This window comes from Mustelus asterias, chromosome 26 (assembly GCF_964213995.1).
Source record: "Mustelus asterias chromosome 26, sMusAst1.hap1.1, whole genome shotgun sequence".
Classification (NCBI taxonomy): Eukaryota; Metazoa; Chordata; class Chondrichthyes; order Carcharhiniformes; family Triakidae; genus Mustelus; species Mustelus asterias.
Window position 1 is genome coordinate 47,478,386 of NC_135826.1, and position 13,917 is coordinate 47,492,302.

The following is a 13,917-nucleotide window of genomic DNA, read 5'->3' on the forward strand; positions in this document are numbered from 1 at the left end:
TACGATGGGCCAAATGGCCTTCTTCTGCACTGGAGGGACTAGCTGCATAAGAAGTTGCTTTTCCTCATGGTTCCTTTGGCAGTCACCTAGGATCGGGTGTGCTCCGACTCTCGGCCCCTCAGCTACTGGGACGTTTTCTCTCTAGCGCCTCATTCGAGGCCCCGAGTGACTTTGGGCAACTCTTGTCTAATCTCAATTTCCTCTGCTCACTTGAGAACACCAGCAGCTTCTCCACGGAGCCAAGGGGTGATAGAATTACTCACTGGGCTGAAGGGCCTTTTTCACCTGACAATATTTTTAATACTTCAGGTCGATTATTTATAGCTTTAAACTAAGTGCTATGCTCCAACATGAGTGTGGCGATTCTGGCCAACGCTAATGCCCCAGGTGAGGGAATGGTACACGATGTTGAAGACATCAGAGTCAACAGCAATCGGGAGGTAGAAAAATCAAAGGTAAATCTGAGCCACTCCTTTAAAGTGCAATTTGTACTGACGGATTAGACTTAGTTCCTCAATTAATTAACGTTTATTCATATGTTCTGTACTTGCACCACATGTAAAGTTTATTTATTAGTGTCACAAGTAGGCTTACATTAACACTGCAATGAAATTACTGTGAAAATCCCCGAGTCGCCACACTCCGGCACCTGTTCGGGTATGCGGAGGGAGAATTTATCATGGCCAATGCACCTAACCTTTTGGACTGTGGGAGGAAACCGGAGCACCTGGAGGAAACCCATGCAGATATGGGGAGAACGTGCAGACTCCACACAGACAGTGACCCAAGCCGGGAATCGAACCCGGGTCCCTGACGCTCTGAGGCAACATGCTATTTATCCCTCTTTGCACATCACAAGAAAACATTATTTTGCTGTTTGTGGAATCTTGCTGTGTGGAAATGGCCTGCTGCGTTTCCTACATTACAGGAGTGACTATATTTAAAACAAGCATTAGTTTTGTTCCCAAGCATGTTTGAGAGATCGGGTGGTTGTGAAAGTCCCCCTATCGATATAAGATCTTTGCTTTCACCTTCCAAACTTTGGGATCCTCCATGCCCGTATCCAAATCTTGCAAGGATGAGAACCTGCATGTGGCATTTGACAAAGTCCCACATAGCAGGTTGGTTAAGAAGGTTAAGGCTCATGGGATACAAGGAGAAGTGGCTAGATGGGTGGAGAACTGGCTTGGCCATAGGAGACAGAGGGTAGTGGTCGAAGCGTCTTTTTCCGGCTGGAGGTCGGTGACCAGTGGTGTTCCGCAGGGCTCTGTACTGGGACCTCTGCTATTTGTGATATATATAAATGATTTGGAAGAAGGTGTAACTGGTGTAATCAGCAAGTTTGCGGATGACACGAAGATGGCTGGAATTGCGGATAGCGAAGAGCATTGTCGGGCAATACAGCAGGATATAGATAGGCTGGAAAATTGGGCGGAGAGGTGGCAGATGGAGTTTAATCCGGATAAATGCGAAGTGATGCATTTTGGAAGAAATAATGTCGGGAGGAGTTATACAATAAATGGCAGAGTCATCAGGAGTATAGAAACACAGAGGGACCTAGGTGTGCAAGTCCACAAATCCTTGAAGGTGGCAACACAGGTGGAGGTGGTGGTGAAGAAGGCATATGGTATGCTTGCCTTTATAGGACAGGGTATAGAGTATAAAAGCTGGAGTCTGATGATGCAGCTGTATAGAACGCTGGTTAGGTCACATTTGGAGTACTGCGTCCAGTTCTGGTCGCCGCACTACCAGAAGGACGTGGAGGCATTGGAGAGAGTGCAGAGGTTTACCAGGATGTTGCCTGGTATGGAGGGTCTTAGCTATGAGGAGAGATTGGGTAGACTGGGGTTGTTCTCCTGGGAAAGACGGAGAATGAGGGGAGATCTAATGGAGGTATACAAGATTATGAAGGGTATAGATAGGGTGAACAGTGGGAAGCTTTTTCCCAGGTCGGAGGTGACGATCACAAGGGGTCACGGGCTCAAGCTGAGAGGGGCGAAGTATAACTCAGATATCAGAGGGACGTTTTTTACACAGAGGGTGGTGGGGGCCTGGAATGCGCTGCCAAGTAGGGTGGTGGAGGCAGGCACGCTGACATCGTTTAAGACTTACCTGGATAGTCACATGAGCAGCCTGGGAATGGAGGGATACAAACGATTGGTCTAGTTGGACCAAGGAACGGCACAGGCTTGGAGGGCCGAAGGGCCTGTTTCCTGTGCTGTACTGTTCTTTGAAAGATGTGGTTAGGTGGATTGGCCGTGCTAAATGTGTGTGGTTAAGGGGATAAGACCTGGGTTAGATGCTCTGTCAGACCGAATGGCCTCCTTCTGCCCTGTAGTGATTCTGTATTGATGTATAATGTCTTTGGGGTGTCACAAAATTGTTTTACAACCATTTATTTATATATTCATTTATTAGTGTCACACGTAGGCTTACATTAACACCCGAACAGGCGCCGGAGTGTGGCGACTAGGGGATTTTCACAGTAACTTCATTGCAGTGTTAATGTAAGCCTACTTGTGACACTAATAAATAAACTTTTACTTTACCAGGGATAATGTCCTATCCCATCTTTCGAGATAGTGCCACAGGATCTTTTACATCCACCCAATTGGACAGATAGAACCTCACTATAAGATAACATCCGCTTGGCGACAACTCTGACAGTGCAGCACTCCCTCAGTTCCCCAAGGTGGGCTCAGCCTGGATTTTGGTGCTCTCAAGTTCTCGAATAGGACTTGAACCCACAGCCTTCTGACGCGAGGGGCAAAATGTTCCCGTCCCGCCCGCCACAGGAATTGTCACAGGCGAGGGGTGGACTATGCAAAGATCCGTTGACCTCGGGTGGGATTTTCTGGCTTTGGGGGCGAGTGCGGTTGGAAGGTCCCACCCAGGGTCTTTAGCCATGAGCCACTGCGGACACTCCGGGCGGGACCTTACTGCCTCACTCATCCTGAAACCATAAAATCCTGCCCGAGGTCAACAGACCTTTCCATGGTTCACCCCCTCACCCACTCCGGTTCCCGTGGTGGGGCGGTACAATTCCGGCCTAGATCTGGCAAATCTAAATCTCAAAGACAACTGGGCTCCTGACTGGAGATACTGAAGGGCTGGAGTCCACGGGTAAGGGAACATGGAGACACGACACGGGGAGAAATAGAAGAATCTCCTCCAATAGCATCCTCAACACATGCAGCCATACAAATTAAGCACAGGACAATCCTTTTAAGCCTTTAGCAGGAGGGATTTGTTTAATAGGCAAAAGATGAGATGCCCATCTGATCACAGCTCCGAGAAAAGGGTTTTTAAAAACAGGAGTACACAAAAACTCTAGTTACTAACAAAATGCTCTCAACATACAATACAACTATATGTACAGGCACTTTACACATCATTTTCACATATATACACTTCAATATATTATTATATAGACAATTTGCAATCTGAGGGTATACACATTCACTACATGAGGGTTAGTACTAAAACGAGACATGCCAAGTAAATGGGGGCTATTTGGCGATGGGCTGGAGCTCCATTTCTGCCCCCCTCAGTCCTGGAGGAGGTGTGCAATTTGAGAACATTGAGGTGCAGTGCTTTCAGGTCCTCCAGGGCCCCATGGGCAGCCATGGAGAAGGCCGGGTCCCCCGTCGTCAGGAGGTCAAAGACGCAGGAGTGGAAGTAGACGTCCTCCACCTGGAGGATCTCCCGACACTTGGCCGTGGCGCTCTCCACCGTGTACGTCTGCCGGGGCCCCTGCAGCCGGGGGCTGGCCAGCCGCCTGGACAGGGTGTGCTCCTTGATGAGCTCGCTCCTGGGGCAGCCGTGGAGGCAGAGCTGCAGGCACACGCTCTCGTCCGCGTAGTTCAAAGTCTCTTCGGGGACCCTGATGGCAAAGGTCAGGTACTTGCCCACCTGGCGCACGATGATGGTGGTGCCAATGTAGCGGGCTTGGATCTCAACCTGGCGGCTGCCAACTTTCTCAAGTATTCGCAAGCTCTTCTCGCCTTCCCTCTCGCTGCCACTTTTCGTACCATCCACAAAGGCTGATGGGAGGTCGTCTGTTGTTGCTTGATAAACCTTCTGCTCTGTGCATCCCTGATAGCTCTTAAATATGATAGTAATCTGTACAAAAAAGAAAAGAAATACTAAAAGTTAGCATTGATAAAGGTTGCCTTAAACTTTCTAAAGTGCATCATAAATCACTTCCTTGGCCCTTTTCAGACTGGAGAGGAGGACTAGTTGGATAGAATATGGGCCGATTGGCCTCCTTGTATACTGCAATATTCTATCATGAGAAGATTCCGAAGTGCTTTACAGTGGCATCATTGGACAAAACAGAGTCATAGTGTCATACAGGTTTACAGCATGGAAACAGGCCCTTCGACTCAACTTGTCCATGCTGCCCTTTTTTTAAAAAAAACCCTAAGCTAATCCCAATTGCCCGCATTTGGCCCATATCCCTCTATACCCATCGTACCCTGTAACTATCTAAATGCTTTTTAACAGACAAAATTGTACCCGCCTCTACTACTACCTCTGGCAGCTTGTTCCAGACACTCACCACCCTCTGTGAAAAAATTGCCCCTCTGGACCCTTTTGTATCTCTCCACTCTCACCTTAAACCTATGCCCTCTAGTTTTAGACTCCCCTACTTTTGGGAAAAGATACTGACTATCTAGCTGATCTGTGCCCCTCATTATTTTATAGATCTCTATAAGATCAGCCCTCAGCCTCCTACGCTCCAGAGAAAAAAGTCCCAGTCTATCCAGCCTCTCCCCACAACTCAAACCATCAAGTCCCGGTAGCATCCTAGTAAATATTTCCTGCACTCTTTCTAGTTTGATAATATCCCTTCTACAATAGGCTGACCAGAATTGCACACAGCACTCCAAGTGTGGCCCCACCAATGTCCCTCACAACTTCAACAAGACTTTCCAACTCCTGTATTCAATGTTCTGACTAATGAAACCAAGCATGCGGAATGCCTTTTTCACCACTCTGTCCACCTGTGACTCCACTTTCAAGGGAGCCAAGAGAAAGTCAACAAGAGCGGGTTGAACCTGGTCAAAGTCAGGGTTTTGGAGAGAGGCGGAGATGGAAAGTTCTGGGAGAGAATTCCAGAGAACGAGGCCAGGCTGCCAGATCCCCACCCCAAAGAGAGAACAAATGAGAAAATGCTGGAAAATCTCAGCAGGTCCGGCAGCATCCGTAAGGAGAGAAAAGAGCTGACGTTTCGAGTCCAGACGACCCTTTGTCAAAGCTGGACTCGAAACATCAGCTCTTTTCTCTCCTTACGGATGCTGCCGGACCTGTTGAGATTCTCCAGCATTGTCTCTTTTGGTTCCAGATTCCAGCATCCGCAGTAATTTGCTTTAATACATGGCAGCCAGTTGTGGGATTTGGAAATGTGGATGTGGATGCAATAAGGGGACACCCAGTGACACATCACCACTGAAGGGTGGCCAGTTATTTTTTTGAGAAATAGGAGCAGAACGGTGTGGAGGTACGTGGGCCATTCAGCATCTGTGGCAGTCTAAAATATTTATTACAAATGGTGCACCCCTTTGTTAAGCCAATAACCTGCCCTGACCTCTCTCAATCCAGTACTCGGCTGGAGTCCTGGAGCGGGGCTCGAACCCATCACTCAGGAAGTAAGTGCACCTCGGAGGAGTAGCTCCCCTTTGGGAAGGCAATGAGAACGAATGAGTTCAGCCTGAAAAGGAAGCCTGGCTTCAGAGCCTGTGGGGGGGTGGGGGGGTGGGGGGGAGTCAATGGGAAATCCTATCGACTGCGGCAGGACTGGAAGATCAGTGGGCTGGCTGCCTCCCGCTACGGGGAAACACGCTATGGGTGGGGAGGGGAAGGACGGGGTGGGGTGGGGGGAGACAGAGAATACCAGCCTGGATTGCTATTGGGGGCAAAACCTTGTGTGAAAAAAAAGCAGCAAAACAAGATAATTCCAATGTGCAAGAGACTGGAGAATGTTTTGGGGCTTTTAAAGTAACAATGTTAAAATATTAATACAAGAATTAATGACCCAACTCTCTATCGTCGCTAACTTACTCACCAACTGAAAACAAAGATGGTCCGTTAGATTGAGAGGTTTCAGTGGGCAGCAACACCCATCATGTGAGAGAGTGCCAGTCTTACCACAGGAGCCCATTCTGACCAACAACTGCAGTGTCACCCAGAAGGCAGCCCTTCCCAAGGGAGTTCCCGGAGGTTTAATTGGCCAAACCTCTCAAAATCCAGCAAACTGGTTCTATAATCATCCTCAAATCATAAAATTATTGAAATCATATTAACCACCTCAGTTACTGGCAACAGTTCTGCTCTTTTTATTCATTCATGGGACATGGGCGTCACTGGCTGGCCAGCATTTATTGCCCAAGGGCAGTTGAGAGCCAACCACATTGCTGTGGTTCTGGAGTCACATGTAGGTCAGACCGGGTAAGGACAGCAGATTTCCTTCCCTAAAGGACATTAGTGAACCAGATGGGTTTTTACAACAATTGATGGTAGTTGTCATGGTTACCATTACCGAGTCTGGCTTTCAATTCCAGATTCATTCATTGAACTTTAATTCCATCAGCTGCCTTGGTGGGATTGGAACCCATGCACTCTGAGCATTAGCCTGGGCCCTCGGGATTACCAGTCCAGTGATATCACCACTCTGCCGTCACTACTGCATGTAGGTGGGTCTGGGAGCCATGTGTTGAGGGCCGGTTTAACCCAGGGGAAAGCCATTCAGCCACACAACATTGAGTTATTACAGCATCAATCAGCCAGCATACTTGCAAATCTTCCCCACTTACCCAGTAAACCAATCTCTGATGACCTACATTGATTTACCACTTTCAAACAGGCCGCATTTTGAAAGTAATCACACACAAGTAAACCTGGCCTCATCTCCCTCGATCGCCGCGGCCTTCTCTCGTCCCCCAGGCCCTGCCACACTCTCCAACCCTCAACACTCCGGCACTTTCCTGACTTCCACTCAGCTTCAGTGACAGACCTTTCAGCCATTTTGGGCCCACTCGATTGGACCCCTCAGCCGAAACTCTCTCCGCCCATCAATCTGCATCTTCACCTTCAGGAGCCCATTTCCTCAATCACCTCTCCCAAACCTATTCTTTTCCTTACCAACTAGTTTACAAAACGATAGCATCAAGTGTTACACAAATGAGGCGGCACGGTGGCACAGTGGTTAGCACTGCTGCCTCAAAGCACCGGGGACCCAGGTTCCATTCTGACCTTGGGTCACTGTTTGTGTGGAGTTCTCCCCGTGTCCGCGTGGGTTTCCTCCGGGCGCTCCGGTTTACTCCCACAGTTGGAAAGACGTGCTGGTTAGGTGCATTGGCCAGGCTAAATTCTCCCTCAGTGTACCCCCGGACAGGTGCCGAGGTGTGGTGACTAGGGGATTTTCACAGCAACTTCATTGCAGTGTTCATAGAATCCCTGCAGTGCAAAAGGAGGCCATTCGGCCCATCAAGCCTGCGTCCACCACAATCCCATCCAGGGCCTATTCCCGTAACCCCACATATTTACCCTGCTAATCCGCTAACACTAGGGTCCTCCTGCACTGTAGGGATTCTATGAGTAGAATAGATGCATCTATTCTATTCATAGGAGAGAAAGGAATAGTGGGTTAGATAAGGAAAGAGGCGAGGAGGCTTGAGTAGAAGCAAAGAGCCAGCATTGGACTGGCTGGGCCGAATGGCCTGTTTTTGTGCAGTATATGCTATGCAATCCAAAGACTGATTTTGGGTTTATGACTATATTTCCGCTGCCCGATATGCAACACAAACATCAATGTGGTCTGGTTTCAGACCTGGGAACAAGTGGCAACCCCAGGAATTAAGGAGAGTAACAGCACTAAACAAATCGCTAACATTTTACAATGTTAATCCAACAGTGAAAGCACCCATCGGATTGAACTCCTATTGGGGGATCCCCAGTTAACTGATAACTTGATGCCCATTTGAACTAAGGTTCCCTTTTATAAAAGAAATCACAGTGATTACTAATTGCTTTTTCAAAAACCCAACTGGAATGGTGTTAAACCCCTGATTTCCCTAACTCGCAATGAGAGACTCCTGGAGGGTTCCGGACGTGGCCACATTTGGGAGGGGGAGTCCTGGTTAAAGTTCAGCATCACAAATAGGCTTACATTAACACTGCAACGAGGTTCCTGTGAAAATCCCCCAGTTGTCACACTCTGGTGCCCGTTCGGGCACACGGAGGGAGAATTCGGCACCCAATCAGCACGTCTTTCGGACTGTGGGTGGAAACCGGAGTACCCGGAAGAAACCCACGCGGACACGGGGAGAACGTGCAAACTCCGCACAGGCAGTGATCCAGGCTGGGAATCGAACCCAGGTCACTGACACTGTGAGACAGCAGTGCTAACCCCTGTGCCACTCTGTGGGGTTGGAGGAAGAACAGGACCCTGTATTGAACGACAGGCGAGAATAACTCAAGATGATGAAATTTGCCCACTCCCGAGATTGCCCGTGGATTAAGTGACTTCAATATAAATTCGGAGCACAATGGCATTTAATCAAAGCCTCCTGATGTAGCCCCAGGGTGATTAATTAATGCGCAGGATTAAATATCGCCATTTAATTCCTGAATGACAACATCACCCGACAAACAAAAACACTGCTGCAGAAAGCGGTTTTAGCAACACAACGTGCTGGCAACTCAAGTTTCCAAATGTATTCCTCCGAAGGATTGACTAATTCTTAATCATTGTTGTTGATTTCAGAGTGTGCCATGGGGCCTCGGGCGCCACGAGCAACTCAATGTTTTTATTAACCTGCTTGCGAGAACAGATTTCACAGACTTGTTTCACATTTACAGTGGAGACCAGGCCATTCAGCCCACTTGGCACAGCCTAGCATTTATGTTCCACGTGATTCTCCTCATATCCCTCTCACGAGCTCATTGAACTGAATCCCTACAGTGCAGGAGGCCGCCATTCGTCCATCGAGTCTGCACTGACCACAATCCCAACCAGACCCTGTTCCCGCAACCCCACCCATTTACCCTACTAACCCCCCCTGACATTAAGGAGAATTTAGCATCGCCAATCAACCTAACCCGCACATCTGTGGACTGTGGGAGGAAACCCACGCCAACATTGGGAGAACGTGCAGACTCCACGCACACAGTGACCCAAGCTGGGAATCGAACCCGGGTCCCTGGTGCTGTGAGGCAGCAGTGCTAAACACTGTGGCACCCCTGATCATGCTTCGCCTTAAACGCAACCATGCTACTTCCTGTGGAAGCAAGCTCTGCATTCTCAGCACTCTGGGGACAAAAGCCCCTCTCGCAATCCCTTACTGGATTTAATGGCGACCATCTTATAATTTATCATGGTTGGTATTACTGCTTCATAGCGCCAGGGGCCCAGGTTCAATTCTGGGCTTGGGTAAATATGTGTGTGGAGTCTGCACATTCTCCTCATGTCTGCATGGGTTTGATTGGCCACGCTGAATTAAGTTTATGTTTCTTAGTGTCACAAGTAGGTTTACATTAACACTGCAATGAAGTTAGTGAAAATCCCCTTGTCACTCCGGCGCTATTCGGGTACACTGAGGGAGAATTTAGCACGGCAAATCCACCTAACCAGCACGTCTTTCCGACTGTGGGCGGAAACCGGAGCACCCGGAGGAAACCCACGCAAACACGGGGAGAATGTGCAGACTCCACACAGTGACCCAAGCCGGAACTGAACCTGGGTCCCTGGAGCTGTGAGGCAGAAGTGCTAACCACTGTGCTGCCCAATATCCTGGATGACCAGGATAATTGATAACATTGCCTTGTGATCAGTAAGCTCAAACGATTGTATGTGGACCAGGTGATCTTTCTGGCTTTACGAGTGTATTTTGTGCAATATTTGGACAAATCAAGGAGCTAGAAGTAAAGCTGGATTGGAGCTTTTATTCATAACTTCAGGCTGGGAGGCCATTCCAAACATCCCTCGTCATAACACAGGGAAATGTGACAGCTTATGCAAAGAACAATGAGATAACAACCAAAAAACTGGCTTTTAATAAGAATATGTTTATGTTCTTATATGGATGTTGATCGAGGGATAAATAACAGCCAGGAGACCAAGAGAAATTCTTCCTTGTCTTTTAAAATAGGGCCACTGGGTCTTTTTATGCCCACCCGAGTGTGTGGACAGGACGCTTGTTTAACTACAATCAGAAAGATGGCATCTAGATGGTAAGAGTGCAGAAAAGATTCACTGGAATGCTACCGGGACTTGATGGATTGAGTTATAAGGAGAGGCTGGATAGACTGGGACTTTTTTCCCTGGAGCGTAGGGGGCTAAGGGATGATCTTATAGAGGTCTGTAAAATAATGAGGGGCATAGATCAGCTGGATAGTCAACATCTTTTCCCAAAAGTAGGGGAGTCTAAAGCTAGCGGGCATAGGTTTAGGGTGAGAGGGGAGAGATACAAAAGTGTCCAGAGGGGCAATTTTTTCACACAGAGGGTGGTGAGTGTCTGGAACAAGTTGCCAGAGGCAGTAGTAGAGGTGGGTACCATTTTGTCTTTTAAAAAGCGTTAGATAGTTGCATGGGTGAGATGGGTATAGAGGGATGTGGGCCAAACCCGGACAATTGAGACTAGCTTAGTGATTAAAAACTGGGCGGCATGGACAAGTTGGGCTGAAGGGCCTGTTTCCATGTTGTAAACCTCTGTGACTCGAGTGAAACGAGCAAGGTCATTCTCCCTGGTGTTCTAACCGATATTTATCCCTCAATCAACACGGCTAAAACAGATCATCCACCCATTGTCACTGCACTGCGTGTGGAGCTGCTGTGCACCTGACTGCCATGTTTCCTACAATTACACTTCAAAATGACTTCATTGGCTGGGACGGTGGGGTCCCAGCGGAGTGGGATTGACTTCCAAGAGGTGAATCAACAGTGCACCCAATCGACGTACTATCCCTGGCAATGTTACTCAATAAGAAGTTTAACAACACCAGGTTAAAGTCCAACAGGTTTATTTGGTAGCAAAAGCCACACAAGCTTTCGAGGCTCTGAGCCCCTTCTTCAGGTGAGTGGGAATTCTGTTCACAAACAGAACTTATAAGACACAGACTCAATTTACATGAATAATGGTTGGAATGCGAATACTTACAACTAATCCAGTCTTTAAGAAACAAAACAATGGGAGTGGGGAGAGCATCAAGACAGGCTAAAAAGATGTGTATTGTCTCCAGACAAGACAGCCAGTGAAACTCTGCAGGTCCACGCAACTGTGGGAGTTACAAATAGTGTGACATAAATTCTGATTCTAGGATCGCATGATAAAGACTCAGGAGGAAAAAAGCAGAAATATTTATGTAAAATAGTGTGACATAAACCCAATATCCCGGTTGAGGCCGTCCTTGTGTGTGCGGAACCTGGCTATCAGTTTCTGCTCCGCGACTCTGCGCTGTCGTGTGTCGCGAAGGCCGCCTTGGAGAACGCTTACCCGAATATCAGAGGCCGAATGCCCGTGACCGCTGAAGTGCTCCCCAACAGGAAGAGAACAGTCTTGCCTGGTGATTGTCGAGCGGTGTTCATTCATCCGTTGTCGCAGCGTCTGCATAGTTTCCCCAATGTACCATGCCTCGGGACATCCTTTCTTGCAGCGTATCAGGTAGACAACGTTGGCCGAGTTGCAAGAGTATGTACCGTGTACCTGGTGGATGGTGTTCTCACGTGAGATGATGGCATCTGTGTCGATGATCCGGCACGTCTTGCAGAGGTTGCTGTGGCAGGGTTGTGTGGTGTCTTGGTCACTGTTCTCCTGAAGGCTGGGTAGTTTGCTGCGGACAATGGTCTGTTTGAGGTTGTGCGGTTGTTTGAAGGCAAGAAGTGGGGGTGTGGGGATGGCCTTGGCGAGATGTTCGTCTTCATCAATGACATGTTGAAGGCTCCGGAGGAGATGCCGTAGCTTCTCCGCTCCGGGGAAGTACTGGACAACGAAGGGTACTCTGTCCACTGTGTCCCGTGTTTGTCTTCTGAGGAGGTCGGTGCGGTTTTTCGCTGTGGCGCGTTGGAACTGTTGATCAATGAGTCTAGCGCCATATCCTGTTCTTATGAGGGCATCTTTCAGCGTCTGGAGGTGTCTGTTGCGATCCTCCTCATCCGAGCAGATCCTGTGTATACGGAGGGCTTGTCCGTAGGGGATGGCTTCTTTAACGTGTTTAGGGTGGAAGCTGGAGAAGTGGAGCATCGTGAGGTTATCCGTGGGCTTGCGGTACAGTGAGGTGCTGAGGTGACCGTCCTTAATGGAGATGCGCGTGTCCAAGAATGCAACCGATTCCGGAGAGTAGTCTATGGTGAGCCTGATGGTGGGATGGAACTTGTTGATGTCATCATAGAGTTGTTTCAGTGATTGTTCACCATGAGTCCAAAGGAAGAAAATGTCATCGATGTATCTAGTGTATAGCACCGGTTGAAGGTCCCGTGCGGTGAAGAAGTCTTGTTCGAACCTGTGCATGAAGATGTTGGCATATTGAGGTGCAAATTTGGTCCCCATGGCTGTTCCGTGTGTCTGGATGAAGAACTGGTTGTTGAAGGTGAAGATATTGTGGTCCAGGATGAAGCGGATGAGATGTAAAATTGCATCTGGAAACTGGCAGTTGTTGGCGCTGAGCACTGAGGCCGTTGCAGCAATGCCATCATCGTGGGGGATCATCGTGGTTTCCAGATGATATGCCAACATCAATATGCCAACATCTTCATGCACAGGTTCGAACAAGACTTCTTCACCGCACGGGACCTTCAACCGGTGCTATACACTAGATACATCGATGACATTTTCTTCCTTTGGACTCATGGTGAACAATCACTGAAACAACTCTATGATGACATCAACAAGTTCCATCCCACCATCAGGCTCACCATAGACTACTCTCCGGAATCGGTTGCATTCTTGGACACGCGCATCTCCATTAAGGACGGTCACCTCAGCACCTCACTGTACCGCAAGCCCACGGATAACCTCACGATGCTCCACTTCTCCAGCTTCCACCCTAAACACGTTAAAGAAGCCATCCCCTACGGACAAGCCCTCCGTATACACAGGATCTGCTCGGATGAGGAGGATCGCAACAGACACCTCCAGACGCTGAAAGATGCCCTCATAAGAACAGGATATGGCGCTAGACTCATTGATCAACAGTTCCAACGCGCCACAGCGAAAAACCGCACCGACCTCCTCAGAAGACAAACACGGGACACAGTGGACAGAGTACCCTTCGTTGTCCAGTACTTCCCCGGAGCGGAGAAGCTACGGCATCTCCTCCGGAGCCTTCAACATGTCATTGATGAAGACGAACATCTCGCCAAGGCCATCCCCACACCCCCACTTCTTGCCTTCAAACAACCGCACAACCTCAAACAGACCATTGTCCGCAGCAAACTACCCAGCCTTCAGGAGAACAGTGACCAAGACACCACACAACCCTGCCACAGCAACCTCTGCAAGACGTGCCGGATCATCGACACAGATGCCATCATCTCACGTGAGAACACCATCCACCAGGTACACGGTACATACTCTTGCAACTCGGCCAACGTTGTCTACCTGATACGCTGCAAGAAAGGATGTCCCGAGGCATGGTACATTGGGGAAACTATGCAGACGCTGCGACAACGGATGAATGAACACCGCTCGACAATCACCAGGCAAGACTGTTCTCTTCCTGTTGGGGAGCACTTCAGCGGTCACGGGCATTCGGCCTCTGATATTCGGGTAAGCGTTCTCCAAGGCGGCCTTCGCGACACACGACAGCGCAGAGTCGCGGAGCAGAAACTGATAGCCAGGTTCCGCACACACAAGGACGGCCTCAACCGGGATATTGGGTTTATGTCACACTATTTCACATAAATATTTCTGCTTTTTT

General features: G+C 48.8%; 1 protein-coding gene across 2 annotated transcripts in view; it reads right to left on the minus strand.

The window, feature by feature from the left end:
• Positions 1-2,988: 2,988 nt before the first annotated feature.
• The window catches only part of LOC144479679 (repulsive guidance molecule A-like), a 123,100-nt gene continuing 112,171 nt past the window's right edge, over positions 2,989-13,917 (minus strand). For both annotated transcript variants that reach the window (XM_078198693.1, XM_078198694.1), the window contains one exon: positions 2,989-4,122. In XM_078198693.1, coding sequence (XP_078054819.1) covers positions 3,463-4,122 — 660 coding nt within the window. In that variant the 3' untranslated portion in view covers positions 2,989-3,462. The remainder of the gene's footprint in view (positions 4,123-13,917) is intronic.